Genomic DNA, 17,904 nt, shown 5'->3' on the forward strand with positions numbered 1-17,904 from the left:
ATGCTCAAACACAGAGCCACACCATCCTGGCAGTCAAGGGCTTTTTTAGCAGAAACGTTACTAATGGAGTTTATGGAAAAAAATAACATGAAACTTCTTAGGAAATTAGCTGTAAGAGGGGCTTGACCGCAATGAGGTAAAACTTCAGCTGTGTGGTAGAAGAACAAGACACAAAATAAGTCAAAGATTTTGAAGAAGATGGGGGGGAGGTGTTTTTAAAATACATTCAGATTATTTTTTTGGGGGGGAGACTTACAATAATTGGTAGAGCTCTTGTTCTATTGGGAAGGGGGGGACAATGGCTTTAAGAAAAGAAATGCCCAGCCCCAGCCAGTTTGGCTCAGCGGTCAGAGAGTCGGCCTGCCAACCTATGACTTGCGGGTTCGATACCGGTCAAGGGCACGTACCTTCATTTTGGTTCGTCCCGGGCCTTGTCGGGTCGTGAGGGAGGCAAGCAGTCAATGTGTCCCTATCACACTGATGTTTCTCTCTCGCCCTCCCACTCTATCTGAAAACAAATAGAAAAATATCCTTGAGTAAGGATTAAAAAAAAAGAAAGAAATGCCCACAATGGACCAATAATTAACTGAAATATACTTCTGACCCTCAACAGAGGATCCTCACCCCCAGATATTCCAAACTCAGGCCATGACAGAGGCACAAGAAGAGAGGGGCGCCTCTGGGCTAACTGGGCTGGCATAGACGGGTCACCTTCTGGAGTCCTTGCCGGTCCACGAGGGGCGTGCCCCTAGCAGCTGCATCATACAGATTCAGAACTTGGTGCTTTGACAGAGGCTAAATAACTCTGAAGGCACATGTCTGGGGACAGAGCGGGGGGAGGGGCTGCGGGGGTTTCCATCCACCACCACACTCTGCCTCCTCTTTTGGTTCTGTTAGAACATCAGCCCTCTGGAGGCAACCGTGACCCAGGGGTATTCTGCAGTGATTTGGCTGTGTTTGAGTGCAGCTGCCGGGGTAGCCAACACTCCGCTCTGCAGAGACTTCAGCATGCCTGTGAGCAGGTCCTGTCTCAGGCTGGCAGGTCCCCCCTGGCCTGGGCCTCTGCTCTCTGAGGAGCAGCCCATGAACGAGCATTCTGCTGGGGGCTCTGGCCTTGGCGGGCACCCTGATGAGCATGGGTCCCCTCACTGAAGGGCAGGCAACAGACTTCTAAATCCGGACCCTGACTCTGGAATAGCGAGGGTCCCACATTCTCCAGGAGAGAGACAACCCTGAGAAATCTGCCCTTCTCTCAGATTAGCCTGTTCCAAAACGCTTCCTGAATGGCCCCTGGTCACTAGCTCTGTCCTGTGACCTTTGGTCTCATCTGGATATCTGGAATGCAGTTCAATTCACCCCAACAGGAAACTGCCTGGGGGGGGGCTGTGATAGCATCAACAATGCTTCAGACTGGGGTCTCCCACCTCAACCCCCCAGGAAGGTCTTATCTGAGATAAAGGACTAGAGCCTTCACCTGAACCACCTGTGGTGGGAAGGGGTGAGTCTGCCCCCAGCTGGAGGCACAGCCGAAGCACCTCTGCCCCTCAGAGAGCCTGACCTCCAGTGTGTGCGTGGGGTGGGGGGACAGAGCTCTGTGGCCTTTCTCAGGGCCTCGGTTTCCCCATTAGGTAGGAGAGTGTGGAGCAGATGACGTTTTGTGTCCCTTTTCCACTCCACAGCGGCAAGCACAGGACAGGGCTACTTGAACAGCAGCGTGGAACTGAACCGGCCAGCAGGTGTGGGTGCGGGTGCAGGTGGGCTGGGACCTGTGGAGGCCCCATGCTGTGTCTGCAGGTGCCAAACTCTCTTGCAGCTCCAGGTGGTGCCACACCCAGTCCGTGGCCAACCTGAGTGGCAAGGACTCACCACCAGCTTGGTGGCCTCCAGGAGGAAACTCCTGGCTGAGGGGAAAACCTCTGCCCTGACTGGTGGTTCCTAGGTGTGCTGCCTGACTGTAAACAGAGCCCGTTAAGGTAATAAAAGAGTTGGTTAAAAAGGTTATTTCCTCTGGTTCCAGTCCTTAGAGAGATTTCTTCCTACAGGATGTAGCCAATTTGGGGGAATCTAGTTAAAAGAAAAACAATCATCTAGACAGAAATGAATAAAACAAAAATGTTTCTGGAGAGAAACTGGCTTGCCTCACCTTTTGGGGTGGTTTATCCAAGCTTCATTTATTTATTTTTTTAAAAGTGATTAACTATTACCTTTGTTGACCTCTGTACCTTCTGACTCCCTCCGCTCTGGGGCACAAGACATGAACATTACTGCAGACGGGCACGCATCCTCGTGGGCAGCTTCCTGGGCTCTGCAAAATCACAGAGGTAAGATGATGCCCCTCTCCTGGCAAGGACTGGGAGGGACTTGATTTCGAGAAAGGACATAGGACATCAGCTAGTGAACGCGTGTACCGGGTTTCTGCAGCATTTTTTCCACTTCTTGCATCCTTCAATGGAAAACATCCGCATGGCGGCAGTTATGTGCCTTCATCGGGGGAAGTAATGAGAAAAACATTCGACTAAAATAAAACCTTGGACTAAGTATACTCCATGTTGACTACTAGATACAATGTATCTTTTTACTTTGGGAATAAATGAAGTGGGACCATGGTGGCAGTGGCTTTCCAAGCATGTCAGTGCTGTGGTTAGGAACCCAGAGGTGAGGCATCTGCCAGGGAGGTCCAGTTCCCAAGGCCTGAACGGCAGTCATGCAAACGTGTTATTCAGTGGCCTGAGCCAATGATCCCTAAGGGGTCGACACCTTACTCTCCTGAAACAGTAGCTAATAATTTGATTTGGAGTCCGGTCCCACTGCCCAAGTGCGTTAGCAGAGCCTGGCCGTGCCCTTGGCACCGTCTGCTGGAGCATTTGCTCAACAGTCCATTGCCCTCCTCGCAGCCTCCTAGAACGGGCAGGAGGAAACGATGGAGGAGACGAGCCTGAGAAAAAGGACAGGGGATCAGAAGTCCATCCAGAGTAATGAGCCCAAGACCACCAGTCTCCAAAGGGAGGTAAGGCGGTCCTTCTGGGCGGGCACTCTGGGAGGGTGTGTTCATGGGGAGCAGCCTGGGAAGTCCCTGCTGACCTCTGACTTGCAAAGAGGGTCTCTAAAGGAAAAAAAATTTTTTTGAACTTAACATCCCTCCCTGCTGATAGCAAGCTCAGCATTTTCCTGTGAAGGTAATCCATGCATTCTGTGCACTGGGCAAGCCTGGAGGAGCTGGCGTTCGCTCAGCCCGATGTCCTCTTCAGGGACGGTCAAAGTGGACCTTGTGTTTGAGTCCCCTCTGTTAGCGTCTTCCCCAAATATCTGTCCCACTAGATCCAGCGATATGAAATTCTCACGCCTGCTTACTGAGTGTAGCTGGGGTGCCATAGGTGAGCCCCCTGAAATGGAACACAATAAGGGCTAGACTCAGGGGAGCTTGCAGCCTTGGGGGCCCAGGGCTGTGCAAGATACAGGTGGCACGAGGGGTGGGGGAGTAAGGGCAGAAAGCAGCTGGACACTCCACCCTGAGCAGCCCTAGTCCACACTGAGCTGGGAGCTCCAGCTTAGGCTCACAGGATGAAGAGTGAACAAGATTAGGATGGGATTCCAGAGCCCAATGAATAGGCTGAGCCCTGGACCGAGGCTCAGAGAGTGGGGGCTCCCCCACCTGGCAGTACATGGGACAGAGAGAGGAGGGATCTGAGGATTGACAAGAGGGGTGGCCTGGGATCTTGGGTCCCCAAGAGTCAGCTGATAGGCAGCAACAGCCTCCCTTTCAGCCATAAAAAGCACAACCGAGTTAACCCCCAGTGAGTCCTAAACTCAGGAATTTGGGGTGAATGCAAACCTCAGCAGGAAGAAGATTCTGCAGGACTCCAAGGTTGGTGAGCCAACCTCCATTCGAGGAGGGCAGCTGAGACACACGACTCTGGGGGCTCACCCTGGCCCTGAGGCCAGAATGGAAGCTGACTCTGCTCCTCGGGACCCCTCCTTCAAATGTGTGTCCCTGGGTGGCAGCTTTGTTCTATGGGCTCTCACCCTGAGCGCTGCCTCTCCAGACAGGCAAACACAGCCCTGTTCACCTGGGGCTCCAGAGACAAGGAAGGTGGCTTCTGAGGGTTGATGTTAAAAGCAGGGGCGTGAATCAGACATATTCTTCCTTAAAAAAGTGTTTTTCTTACTTGATCCATGTGTAATTAACACACAGTAAAATGTACAGATCTTCAGTGTTCAGTTTGATGGGTTTTGACAAACTGATCACCCCCAGAAAGTTCCCCCTTACCCCTTACCCCGCGGGCCCCACCCTGAGCTCTGTGCCTGCAGATTAGTTTTGCCTGTTCTGGAACTTCACAGGAATGGAACCAAGCGCCGTGTGCCTGAGCTGGGTCTTGCTGGTAGGAAGCACATGACCTATAAAATGACATCAGAGTCCGGCCATGTGGCTCAGTGGCTGAGCATCGTCCCATGCACCAAGAAGTCACCAGTTCAATTCCCAGTCAGAGAACATGCCCAGGTGTGGGCCTGCAGGAGGCGGCCAATCAGTTTTCTCTCTCATCAATGTTTTTCTCTCCCTCTCCCTTCCTCTCTCTCTAAAAATCAATAAAGAAAATGATGATGATAATAAGTAAAAGGGCATCAGAGAAATTTCACAGCCCCCCGGTGTCTCTGTCCTGGGAGCCTCCATTGCTCCCTCCCATCCATCCTGTGATACCCCTAACCGAGGCTCCAACCCTGATTTTGCTATCATTTCTTGGGGTGAAGCTTTGTTCTGCTCTGCCCGGTTATTAGGCATGTCCCAGAGCCGCCTTCTTTTTTTTTTAAATTTGTCAATTACAGTTGACATTCACATTATTTTAAGTTTCTGGTGTACAGTCTAGTGGTTAGACATTTCTATAGTTTACGAGGTGATTCCGCAGCATAAGTCTGGTACCCACCTGGCACCGTAGACAGTTGTTACAATATAATTGACTATATGCTGTATTTGACATCCCCGGGACTATTTTGTAACTCACTGCAATATGTGTAGTTCTTAGCACCTAGAGCCTTTGTTGTTGGGGACTGTTTGCTAAATCAGCCTTTACCATCAGACCCTCTGGTCAGGGCAGCGAGGGCAGTACTGGGACCTGCACCAGGTCTGCCCGCACTGGCCAAATGACCCTGGGCAGGAGCATTACCTTTCTGAGCCTCTGTTTTGTCTTCTGTGAAATGGGTGTGACATGGTGTTCCTGCCTCACGAGGCTGTTGTGAGGGTTAATGGACTCTAGGAGCAAAGCTCCAGCAGCAGCATCCGGGTGTCCTGCAGCAGCCCGGCGAAAGCACCTGGGAGAGGGCTTCCTTGGGGCTGTGCTGACCCCAGGGAGGAAGGAAGTGGGCTCCAGCTGGCCATCGGGCTGGATCCGGTGCAGCATCAACTCTCCTCTCCTTCCTCTACATCCCAGGTGGGCCTGCTCAGTGGCATCTGCATCATCGTGGGCACCATCATCGGCTCCGGGATCTTCATTTCCCCCAAGTCTGTGCTCAGCAACACGGAAGCTGTGGGGCCCTGCCTCATCATATGGGCGGCGTGTGGGATTCTTGCAACACTGGGTAACAAAGATGCTGCTTCCGGGCCCGGTGTCCTGTTGAATGTGGGGCCAGGCTATCTGAGCACTGTTCTGTGCCCGAGCCTTGCTGCTGCTGGGTCCCCTTCAACGCTGATAAATAGGAGTCAATCAGGCTACACCCAAATGTCCAATGGCAAGAACTCAGTCAGATGAGAGCACCATGGTGGACCTGTGAGCATGGGCCACAGAGGGGGGAAGGGCTCCCTCCATCTGGCCACACCTCACCTGGGTGCTGGGGGCCCCTCCTATCTGTGTTCCAGGTGCTCTGTGCTTTGCGGAGCTTGGTACGACGATCACCAAGTCGGGAGGCGAATACCCTTACCTGATGGAGGCCTTTGGCCCCATCCCTGCCTATCTCTTTTCCTGGACCAGCCTGTTCATCCTAAAGCCCTCATCCTTTGCCATCATCTGTCTCAGCTTCTCTGAGTACGCGGCGGCGCCTTTGTACACAGGCTGCAAGCCTCCCGAAATCGTTGTCAAGTGTCTGGCTGCTGCTGCCATCTGTGAGTACGCTCGTCTGGGACCTCCGGCGGGAGTCCGGAAAGGCCGGGCACAGATGAGGACACTTTTGTCTTCCCTGCTCCTCCACGTGGGAGCTGTCAGGGCGGGTGGCTCTGGCTGAGCACTCTCGGGCTTCAAAATCATCATGAGAGGAGGTTGGGGGGATGGAGAGGAGCCTCCCTCCTTCCAGGCTTGAGAATGGAGGTGTTGAGCCCTGACCCAGCACGTTGTGTCCCTTTCAGGGCTCATCATCATGGTGAATGCGCTGAGTGTGCGGCTGGGCAGCTACGTCCAGAACGTGTTCACAGCGGCCAAGCTGGTGATCGTGGCCATCATCATCATCAGCGGACTCATCCTCCTGGCCCAAGGTGACCTACTCGGGAAGGGGTGGCCCTGCAGGCACTTGCCTCCTGTCCATCAGGAGGTCTGACTGAGGAGCGTGTCTCGAAAGCAAAACTCAACAGAAAGACTCCCTAGTGTCCCAGCGTTTGCGAGTTTGTGTAATAACCTGAGGTCCTACATCTTCTTTCACACGGAAATAATGCCATGTCCCACCCTGGTCAGAAGACACCCACTATTTGCTGTCTGACTTCATTACAGGAAATACGAAGAACTTTGAAAATTCTTTTGAGGGCACAAAACTGTCCGCGGGCGCCATCGGGCTGGCATTTTATAATGGACTCTGGGCGTACGACGGATGGTAAGGCGGCCAAAGGTGGCGTGTCTGCGTGGGGGTTTCTTAGGCTGTCATCACTGAAACTGGGTGGACAGCAATGGCTTCTCCTTTCTGGGCTTTGCTGGGACCCTAAAATTCACCTTCACGTCTCCCTCCTGTTCTCCTGGGACCACAGACACACCTGCCCCTTTCCCATCCCTCTTGTGGCACTCGCCCTTGACGCAGTGGCCTGCAAGCAGGCCCTGGTGGGGCCCCATACCAGAAGCTTCTGCAGAAACACACAGGCTCCGCCCATCTGGAGGGAGTCAGGGCAGCCCCGGCACTCGACAAGGCGAAGATATTCAGCAACACTTCTATCTCTCCCTCGAAAGGACGAGGTTTCCTAGATGAGATTCCATTTAGGCCCTTTAAGGAAGAAGCGGGGCCGTGCACCGTGCTGTCTTTCCCTCCCATACAGCTGCTCAGGTCTCATTCTCTTTTCAAAGAACTTTCCATTTTTTCAAAGCACCTTGGGGACGTACTACTGCCGGTAATTCTTGAAAATTCGCGTGATTCCGGTGGAGGGCAAAGACTTAGTGACTGGGAAATGAGCAGATCTTGTAGCCCCGCCGTCAGGGCTCCTTCTAGGGAAATGCCACGGAATTCCCGCAGGAGTTCCCTATGGTGCAGGGTCTGAAATGAGGCCAACATCTATTGTGTTGTATTTCACAATCTCAGCAAGTCAGGTTACCTTGTGACTTTCCTTTCTGTAGGAATCAACTCAATTACATCACAGAAGAACTCAGAAACCCTTTCAGGTGAGAAGAGCAGTTAGGGCAGGAGGCTGTGGGCTGGCAGCTTATTTCTCTTCTTCCAAGAAAAAGGGGAGCTGCTTCCTCCTGTTATCCCAGTCCCCCTACCGGACGCCGAGTGGTTTCCTATAAGCTCATGTTCACTCGTTAGACTTGGGTTGGGTTGGGTTTGAGTAGTGGAATGGTTGCTGAGAGGAAGAACTCCAACTTGATCTCTGGCTTATTTTGCCTGCAAACAATTCAATTGTCCTGCCTGGGAGTCAGAGAGAGGGAGAGTTCTTTCTCATTTGAAGACGGCACAGGTGCCGCTGGGACTGTGCTGTTTCACTAGTCGCCCGCTGCCTGGGCCTCAGGGGCAGCTGTGTCCCCAGCCCAACAGGGAGCAGACGGAGGGCTGGCCAGGACAGGTGGGAAGAAAAGACCTGATGAAAACACTTGTGAGTCTCAAGGGATGCTCTGATCTGACCCTGGGCCCCCGGGGTTCCCACCCTCCCAGAAACCTGCCCCTGGCTATCATCATTGGGATCACGCTAGTGACAGTGTGCTACATCCTCATGAATGTTTCCTACTTCACTGTGATGACAGCAACCGAGCTCCTGCAGTCACCGGCAGTGGCCGTGGTGAGTGCCCAGGGCTCTGGGGAAGGGTGCTGCGTTCTGTGGGAAGGGACAGGCAAGCTATACATGCTGAAGCTGAAGACCCTCACAGGGGAGGAGGGACGTCATCTGGGAGGTGGTGTCCAGAGAGAACAGGTTAGGGCAGCACCTTTAAAGACCCACCTGAGCCATGCTGGAAGGTACCCACACACACACACACAGCAGGGCCCTGGGGGCAGGGCTGGGGCTTTGACAGACAAGTATAAGGGAGAGAAATGCAAGGGATCCACTGAAGGAGGGAGTTGTAATAATACATTGTGAGTAAGGAGGGAAGGGAAGACTGTGTGAGGGACAGTGGAAGAGGTGTGCGGGATCCATGTGCTGGAGGCCTCGTAGAGTTGGGGTACGACAGGAAACCAACTAGAAACAGACGCTGAGGTGACAATGATGGGGAGCATGGGGAGATGACTTCACCCAGCTGCGGCGGGAGGGAGAACAGGTCATTCTGAAATAGGGGCCAGGGTGTCCAAATGATCTGCTGATGACTGAGAATTAGAGAGAGGAGGAGGAGAGATTTCTGAGACCATCAAAGTTGCGGGGACACTCTGGAGAGCAGAGAAGAGGCCCAGTTGACCCCTCCAGAGGGGCTCATCCCTTTTCTTCTCCAGGAGTCAGGGCTGCGCGCACCTCGGGGGTGGGGGCCGGGCCCCCATGGCACAGCTGCTTTCGTGGGACCCCTGGCTCTCAGAGGCCACGCGAGACCTTCAGGACTCATCTCGCTTCTCTCCCCAGACATTTGGTGACCGTGTTCTCTATCCGGCCTCTTGGGTGGTTCCCCTCTTTGTGGCGTTCTCCACCATCGGTGCCGCGAATGGGTCCTGCTTCACAGCCGGCAGGTAGGGGACCCGGACACTCATCCCCGGGACAGGGGCACCAGAGATGATTTCACACCCAAGGAAGACAGCCTCGGGGCCCACATCCTCAGGGCTCTGCAGGCTAAACCCCTCAGGGTACAAGCAGAAACCTGAGGTCCAGGGAGGGGAGCAGAAAGCGTGGGCCAGCTGGCACACTGTCCCTGGACGGCCCACCGGAGAGAGGCCCTGGGTTTCTCCAGCACTAGGCAGTCTGGTGACACAGGGTGAGCAAGGCATTGGGGCGCATGTAGTACTTTTCACCTTGTACTTCTTTCCCACCTAATGATAGTTCTTGAACATGGTCTCCTGTTCATTTATACACAGTCTAGACCCGGGGATGGGCAGACTTTTCCTTAAAGGGCCAGGCAGTGAGCATTTAGTCTTGCAGGCCATTCCAGTCTGCACAACTGCTCAGCTCTGCTTTGCAGACTGAAAGCAAAGAGAGGTTATGATTGGCACAAACCCAAGGTCGCAAAGAGTTTCTCTTCTGCTTTATCCTAGAAGTGTTACAGGTTTGTCTTTTACATTCAGGTATATGACCCATTTTGTTTTATCCTCACCCGAGGACATTTTTTGATATTTTGTTCAGATAGAGTGAGAGGGAGAGAGAGAGAGAGAAACATCGACGTGAAAGTGACACATCGAGTGGTTGCCACCCACACGACCCAACCAGGGCTGGGGACAAACTGCAACCAAGGTACGTGCCCTTAGCGGGAACCGAACCCGGGTCTCTCCGGACCGCAGGCTGACGCTCTAACAGCTGAGCCAAACCGGCCAGGGCATATGACCCATTTTGAGTTCATTTGAGATAGTTCTGTATTGGGGATTGGAGAGGGATTTATGCTATACTTGGTTATGTTGGATATAATTTTTGAGGGGTCAAATTTAAGTTCTTAAATCTGGTTTTCAGTGTTCTATCTCACACAGACACGCCTTCTTCTCTCCATCCAGGAACACCCACCTGCTTTCTCCCAGAAGTTTGGTGTAGCTCTTTGACCAATCTGGAATATATATATATATATATATATATATATATATATATATATATTTATATATTTATATTTATATTTATATTTATATATTTTTTTGAATCCTCACTCAAGGATACTTTCCCCCCATTTATTTTCAGATAGAGTGGGAGAGAGACAAGGAGAGAGAGAGACAGTGACATGAGAGAGACACATTGATTGGTTGCCTCCTGCACGACCTGGGCCAGGGCTGGGGACTGAACCAAGGTACGTGCCCTTGACCAGAATCGAACCTGCGACTCTTTGTTCCGTGGTCCGATGCTCTAACCGCCCAGCCAAATCGGCCAGGGCTATCTGGAATATATTTAATGTGAGGCATAGATCTCACTGCCCCCACCCCAAACCTTTACCTGTCGTCCAGTATTTCTTCCTGAATAGTTTACCCTTTCCCCGACTGGGCTGAAATGCCACCATCAGCGTTCCCAATGTACGTGGTTCACTTCGTCCCATGTACAGGTCTCTTCCTGACTATTATCACACTTAGACACCCCGCAGCTTCAGTCAGGGTAAATCTGGTAGGACCGGTGTGCCCATGTCAGACTGCTCCCTGACTGTTTGGCATTCCAGATGCACTTGCAACATCTTGTCCAGTCCCGAAAGTCCCACTTGAATTCATAGATCGATTTGTGGAGATCTGAGGGGATTTGAAGAGTGAATTCACGGCACCTTCCTGAGTGCGAGTGTCCCAGCTCCCTCTAGCAGCTCCTTTCCTCCCACTTTCACTGACTGTTCTGGGAATTAACTGGAGACCATGTTTATATCTTTTCAAAGTTCCTCCGTGAAGTTTTGAATAGATGGTCCTTTTTGGCCTTTGTTTTCCTGACTTCTAATTTTACTGGGTTGTAGTCAGAGTATGTGCCCTTCATGCCATCACTTCCCTTGTAAATTTTAAGATTTCCCTTGTGGCTTCCTGCAATTTTGGTAAATATTTCCTATGGTCTTGGAAATAACGGGTATTCTATTATCTTCTTCTAGATTGTTGTAAAAATCAAGGTTGTTCCTTGGCTGTTGAAATCTCCCACTGTCATAGTTGTCCATTTTTGCTTTTCAAGAAATGTTATGTATCTTCTTGGTAGGCTGTCCCCCTTTTCAGTATGAACTCTTCGCTCTCTTTGCCTTAAATGCTATTCTGTCTGATGTTGTACTGCTCGATGAGCCTCCTTTAGGCTGCGGTTCCTGGTAACATGTCCCACACCTCTCATCTGCAGCCTCTCAGGGTTCCATCACCATGGCTTGTGTCTCTTTCACCAAACCCCACTCTAACCGGGCCAGGTGCATCGTGCCACATTTAATGTGATTACTGATACAGCTAGATTCACGTCTAACAAATTCTTTAAGTATTCCTCGTTTAAAAAATATATTATCCTGATTTATTACGCATCAAATTATCTTTATTCCTTTTCTCTTCTACTGATGTGGAAGTTACAGTTCTATTCTTTCAGCAATCACCCTTAAATTTTCACATGAGTACCTAACAGAGTAACAGAATCTCAATCCTCTTCCCTCCTACGAAGGCTCTGCCTCGCATATCATCTAGTGCATCAGCTACATGGTGTTTATAAACCCATTCCTCCATACAGAGCTCATGACAAACGTTAAAAATCCCATACTTATACACATACATGTCTTACTGCTGTTTTTAACATTGCTTCTTCAACCATTAACGACTGCATTCAGTTACTTTTTGTGTTCTAGTTTTTTAAAAGTTTCCAAAGAGGATTGAAGAATAGTAAATGTCTCCTAGCTATTATTCACCTAAAAATGTATTGATTTTGAATGATAGCTTCGCTATAGAGATTTTTAATCTGAAAATCCACTTACCTGTTCACTGAAGAAGTGATTTTCATGAGATGTCTGCTTATTGTTCTGATTGTCCTAATTTTGTAGTTGTTTTAAATTCACTAGCTTAAAATTAATTTCCCCCACCCAGCCGGTGTGGCTTAGTGGTTGAGCGATGACCCATGCACCAAGAGGTCGCTGGTTCAATTCCCGGTCAGGGTACATGTCCAGGTTGTGGGCCCTATCCCCCGTGGGGGCCATGCAGGAGGTGGCCTATCGATGTTCTTTCTCATGGATGTTTCTATCTCTCCCTCACCCTTCCTCTGTCTCTACAATCAATAAAGGAGAAAAATTGCCCCCCCTCACCCCCTGGAGCATGCTTATATCTGAGTATATTTCTATTTTTCTAGAACTGGGTTCAATCTGAACCCTCTGCCACCTCTGGGAAAGCTCTTCTCTCAATTCACCTGACCCCTGCCAGTGTATTTGAGCTTCTTCCTGTTTCCTCTCTCAGCTCCATCCACTTTCCATTTCTCTGTGCTTCATGCTTAGTCTCGTTTTTCACTTGTATCTGTCTGTTGTCGATTGCATTTTTAATTACAGCAACATTCTCTCTTTGGGAAATGGTTTAGCTCTTCTTCCTTCTCCTCTAACATTTTACATCCAGTGTCAGATCTGAGCCATCAGGAGTCCGTGGGTGGAACCAGGCCGTTGTTTGCATCTGCTGACTTACCCTGACTTTGCCTGACTTCCTTCAACATGGAAGTTCTGGATTTAGAGAGTGCAAGGCCCTTCTGTGTTTGCTTCTGTCAGGTGTTCCAAGCACTGGGGTCACCTGGCCCTGGACTACCTTTTACATTTATTTCTTGTGCAACTTTCAGGACTCAGCTAAGGTAGCTCCTCTTTGAAAGAGCCTCCCCCAGCCACCCCTGCCCTTTCCCCAGGTTAGGTGACGCACCTGCACGGGATGCGGTTCTCTCGCTCATGTCTCCAAATTCCCCCACCTCCAGAGGCCAGCCCCTGCCTGAGCACATCAGGGTCACAACTCAGTCCTTCCCTGTGGCCTCGGTAGTATAGCCGAGAACACACCTGCCCAGCGATGGTGCAGCGGCCTGCATGCTAATCCACTGGCTTCCATGTTTTCCAGACTCGTTTATGTTGCAGGCCGAGAAGGCCACATGCTCAAAGTGCTCTCGTACATTAGTGTCAAGCGCCTGACGCCAGCCCCTGCCATCATCTTTTATGTAAGTATAAATTCTGCCATGAAAACACCCCCTTAAAGGCAGAGGGTCCCTAATTTGTTTGCTGCAGTAAACCTGTGTGGCTAAGCCCAGTGGTTTCCAAATGACTCAGGTTCGCTTAGTCCTCGAACTGACAGTATATAAAAAAAGCCCAAGGCCTTGGCCGGGTGGCGGGTTAGACCATCATCCTGCTATGCCAAGGTTGAGGATTTGATACCTGGTCAGGGCACCTACAAGAATCAACCAATGAATGCATAAATAAGTGGAACCACAAATCAATGTTTCTAAAATCAATCGATAAATAAAAAGAAACAGCAACAAAAAAGCCCAAGACAATTCAAACAATTTACTCAACCTCTGGCTCTTTGCTCTGAATTTGTCTGAGAGATACCTTTGCACCTTCCAAGCTGTACCCTCTATGCATCTTTCATGTACATCTGTATGCCCTGGGTCCCTGGTAATAAACCACAAACTTATGGGGAAGGAGAGTCAGGCATTTTACAAGGAGGCTACTGGCAACAGCGTCCCATGACGGCCCAGTAATTTAGAAGCCGTGGGATCCTTACACAGTAATGGCCCTTTGACCGCTTCTCAGTGGGGGATAGGCCTTGGTTGTGTGCGACAGTCTTGGGTGCCCCCAAAGTATCCTCCTAGCCTCAAGGCCAGACTCCTCCTCCACCCCCAGAGGAGAACTACTGTTCTCTGTCAACCTGCTCCCTTTGAAGATGAAGAAACAGCAAGGTGCAGGTATTGCAGGTGAAGACCAGAACTAGACAGCCTGCGTTTCAGAGCCCAGGGCCCTTCCCCATGAGGAAAACTCTCTGGGAGGAAAATTCATCCTCAGGAAGCTGATGCAATATACACACCTTTACATTTTATTTCCTGCTTAAAATCACCACTTCAAAGAATCACCGATTTCCCAAATCCTTTCCATCAGGCCTCAAAGAGAACACCCGTCATAGCCAGTCCAGCCTAACCCCCAAAACAATGGGGTACAGTTCTCTCCCACCCTGAAGTTTTTATCCACAGGGAAAACTGCTTCTTCGGTCTTGGGAAGGGACAAGGATGGTGTTTTTATGTACTAGTGACCTAAGAATTCTTCCTCTTTCTCCTAGGGTATCATAGCCACTATTTACATCATCCCTGGTGATATCAACTCATTAGTCAACTACGTCAGTTTTGCTGCGTGGTTCTTTTATGGCCTGACAGTTCTGGGGCTGATCGTGATGAGGTTCACGAGGAAAGACCTGGAAAGGCCTATCAAGGTAGGTTAGTGCCCCAAATGGTACATGTGCCTTTGACTTCTTGAAATGAAGGACAGGTCACTATTTTAAACTCCAAGGGTATGCTGTTTCCAACGCTACTCTTCTCTGGAATAATGTGGTTTTTGTTAATCCTCTCCCGAGGACATTTTTCCATTAGTTTTTAGAGTGTGGAAGAGAAGGAGGGAGTGAGTGAGAGAGAGAAACATAAACGTCAGACACATCGATTGGTTGCCTCCTGCATGACCCCGACAGGACCTGGAGATCGAACCTGCAACCCAGGTATGTGCCCTTGACCAGGAATCAAACCTGAGATCCTTCAGTGCCCAGGCCAGTGCTCCAACCATTGAGCCACACAGGCCACGACTGGAATAACATGTTTTAAAGTGGAGTTTGCTCTTCATTTCATATAGTTTATGATCCAGGTAGCTATCTAATTATTAGGTTGCTAAGTTCTCAAGAATACCTGTGGCCTGTCTAATCTGAGCAAGATATCCGGTTCTGACAGTTCTAGTATCTATCAAGCACAGGCTTTTCATAGACTGAGGGAGACTTCAGAATTCTGGCCCCAGACCCAATCCTGTGCTCGCGACCACAAATAGTCACATCTGCACTATTTGGGCCCCCTCCCACCTCCCTGCATGGCCCCAGGAATCCATAGCTGGCAGACTGAACTCCCCCGGCCCTGAACCTACTGATGGACCAGAGACACAGAAGTAGGACAATCAGACACTTGGTGCCCCTGATGTGACGCCAAAGGAAGGCAGCGCCAGCTCCCCAGTGTTCTCGCCTCCAGCTCTTCCCACCAGCTTAAGGAAATTCGAGGGATCAGAACAGCAAGTTACCAGGCAAAGGTGGAATTAAAGCGTTGCATAGAGCCCTGGCTGGTTTGGCTCAGCGGTTAGAGCGTCGGCCTGCGGTCCGGAGAGACCCTGGTTCGGTTCCCGCTAAGGGCACGTACCTCGGTTGCAGTTTGTCCCTGGCCCTGGTTGGTCGTGTGGGTGGCAGCCACTTGATGTGTCCCTTCACGTCGATGTTTCTCTCTCTCTCCCTTCCTCTCTCTCCCTCCCACTCTATCTGTACAAAAAATGGAAAAATATCCTCGGGTGAGGATTAAAAAAAAAACAAAAAAACGTTGCATAGAGACTTCCGGTCAAGATGACGGCGTAGGGAAACGCAGTATCGCGTCCTCCCACAACCACATCAAAGTTACAACTAAACTACAGAACAACCATCATTCAAAACCACCTAAAATCAAGCTGAATGGAAGTCCTACAACTACAAAGTTAAAGAAGCCACATTGAGACTGGTAGGAGGGCGGAGGCAGATGGGCTGGTCCCACACCCACATGTGGTGGATAAAAATCAGAAGGATACCTCGGCTGCGAAGGTCCTCCCTGAGGACTGAGGGGTCACCATCCTACACCAGGCACCCCGCCCAGGGTTCCAGTGCCAGGAAGAAAAGGCCCTATAACTTCTGCCTGGGAAAAACCAGCGGGAACTGAGGCTCAGGGAGGCTGAGGCGGCTGGGGCCCCAGGCAGCTCCTCTTAAAGGGCCCACATATGTACTTATTGGACGCACTCCCTCTAAGCTCCTAGGGGAAGCAGCTCCAGGGGCGCCAGAGACCTACATGGAAAAACTGAGCTGTTTGACATTGGAGCGAGGGCTGGAGAGGGGCTTTCACCGGGACAAACTGCTGTCAGAGGCCTTTGTTCCTTTGGTGAGCCCTTCCCTGCTGTGGCAGCAACCTGGCTCATACGGGTTGCCCTGCCCTGTTGATTCCCTGAGGCCCTGCCCCAATCAACTTTCAGCCCACCCAGGCTGTTGCCAGTTGTTTAACCATAGGATTGACCTGTCTTGGATCCTGCTTCAGGTTTTCCTAAATTCTTTCAAACAAGCAGCATCTGGTCTCAGCGAGCCCCATACCTCTCATTAAGTAATACACAGAAACAAACACAGGGAGGCAGCCAAAATGAGGAGACAAAGAAACATGTCCCAAATAAAAGAACAGAAAAAATCTCCAGGAAAAGAACTAAGTGAAATGGAGATAAGTAACCTAACAGATGCTGAGTTCAAAATACTGTTTATAAGGATGCTCAATGAACTTAGTGAGAACCTAAGTGAACTTAGTGAGGGCCTCAAGAGCATAAAAAAGGACCAGTCAGAAATGAAGGAGGCACTAACTGAAATAAAGAAAAATTTACACAGATTCAATAGTAGAGTAGGTAAAGCCAAGAAGCAAAACATCGATTTGGAATATCAGGAAGCACAAAACACCCAATCAGAATAACAAAAAGAAAAAAGAATTCAAAAAAATGAGGATAGCGTAAGGAGCCTCTGGGACAACTTTAAGCGTGCCAACATTCGCATCTTGGGGGTGCCCGAAGGAGAAGAGAGAGAACAAGAAATCAAAAAACTATTTGAAACAATTATGGCAGAAAACTTCCCTAACTTGGTGAAGGGAACAGACATACAAGTCCAGGAAGCACAGAGAGTCCCAAACAAGATGAACCCCAAGAGGCCCACACCAAGACACATCATCATCAAAATGCAAAAGGTTCAAGACAAAGAGAGAATCTTAAAGGCAGCAAGAGAAAAGCAGTTAGTTACCTACAAGGGAGTTCCCATAAGACTGTCAGCTAATTTCTCAAAAGAAACTTTGCAGGCCAGAAGGGAGTGGCAAGAAATATTCAGAGTGATAAAAAGCAAGAACCTACAACCAAGATTACTCTATCCTCAAAGCTGTCATTTAGAATCGATGGCCATATAAAGAGCTTCCCAGACAAGAAAAAGTAAAAGGAGTTCATCACCACCAAACCATTATTATATGAAATGTTGAAGGGTCTTTTTGAAGAAAAAGATAAACTATATGAACAAGCAAAATGGCAATGAATACATATCTATCAACAATGGAATCTACAAACAAAATGAACAGGCAGAACAGAAACATTCTCCTAGATACAGAGAACATTTTGTTGGTTGTCAGATGGGAGGGGGTTTGGGGGAATGGGTGAAAGAGGTGAAGGGATTAAGAAGTACAAATTGGTAGCTAGGCTGACAAACCTCAAAGACAAGGGGGTTGGAGGATAGGAAGAAATAAACCAAAGAACTTATATGCATAACCAATGAACACAGAAAACAGTGTGGGAAAAGGCGGGAAGGGGGCGGGAGTGGAAAGGAGGGGGTCGATGGGGGAAAAATGAGGAACATTTATAATACTTTCAACAATAAAGATTAAAAAAATAAATTAAAAAAAATAAAAACATTGTATAGGGCCCTGCCGGTGTGGCTCAGTGGTTGAGCGTTGACCCATGCACCAAGAGGTCACCGGTTCAATTCCTAGGCAGGGCACATGCCCAGGTTGTGGGCCTGATTCCCAGTGGGGGGCATGCAGGAGGCGGCCAATCAATATTCTTTTTCATCGAAGTTTCTCTCTGTCTCTCTCCCCTTTCCTCTCTAAAATCAAATCAATTAAAAAACAACCACATTGCATAGGTTAAATTCCTGACACAAATCCACGACCAGATA

At 49.8% G+C, this 17,904-nt stretch overlaps 1 protein-coding gene across 1 annotated transcript in view; it reads left to right on the top strand.

Moving 5' to 3' along the window:
- Nucleotides 1-2,920: 2,920 nt before the first annotated feature.
- Nucleotides 2,921-17,904, top strand: part of LOC118638718 (b(0,+)-type amino acid transporter 1-like) — a 45,388-nt gene continuing 30,404 nt past the window's right edge. The window contains exons 1-10 of the mRNA XM_036274850.1: nucleotides 2,921-3,007; nucleotides 5,424-5,571; nucleotides 5,849-6,091; nucleotides 6,332-6,457; nucleotides 6,690-6,789; nucleotides 7,518-7,562; nucleotides 8,053-8,176; nucleotides 8,945-9,048; nucleotides 13,021-13,117; nucleotides 14,230-14,379. Of these exons, the coding sequence (XP_036130743.1) occupies nucleotides 2,921-3,007; nucleotides 5,424-5,571; nucleotides 5,849-6,091; nucleotides 6,332-6,457; nucleotides 6,690-6,789; nucleotides 7,518-7,562; nucleotides 8,053-8,176; nucleotides 8,945-9,048; nucleotides 13,021-13,117; nucleotides 14,230-14,379 (1,224 nt within the window). The remainder of the gene's footprint in view (nucleotides 3,008-5,423; nucleotides 5,572-5,848; nucleotides 6,092-6,331; nucleotides 6,458-6,689; nucleotides 6,790-7,517; nucleotides 7,563-8,052; nucleotides 8,177-8,944; nucleotides 9,049-13,020; nucleotides 13,118-14,229; nucleotides 14,380-17,904) is intronic.

The sequence above is a fragment of the Molossus molossus genome, unplaced genomic scaffold, assembly GCF_014108415.1.
Source record: "Molossus molossus isolate mMolMol1 unplaced genomic scaffold, mMolMol1.p scaffold_m16_p_21, whole genome shotgun sequence".
NCBI classification, from domain to species: domain Eukaryota; kingdom Metazoa; phylum Chordata; class Mammalia; order Chiroptera; family Molossidae; genus Molossus; species Molossus molossus.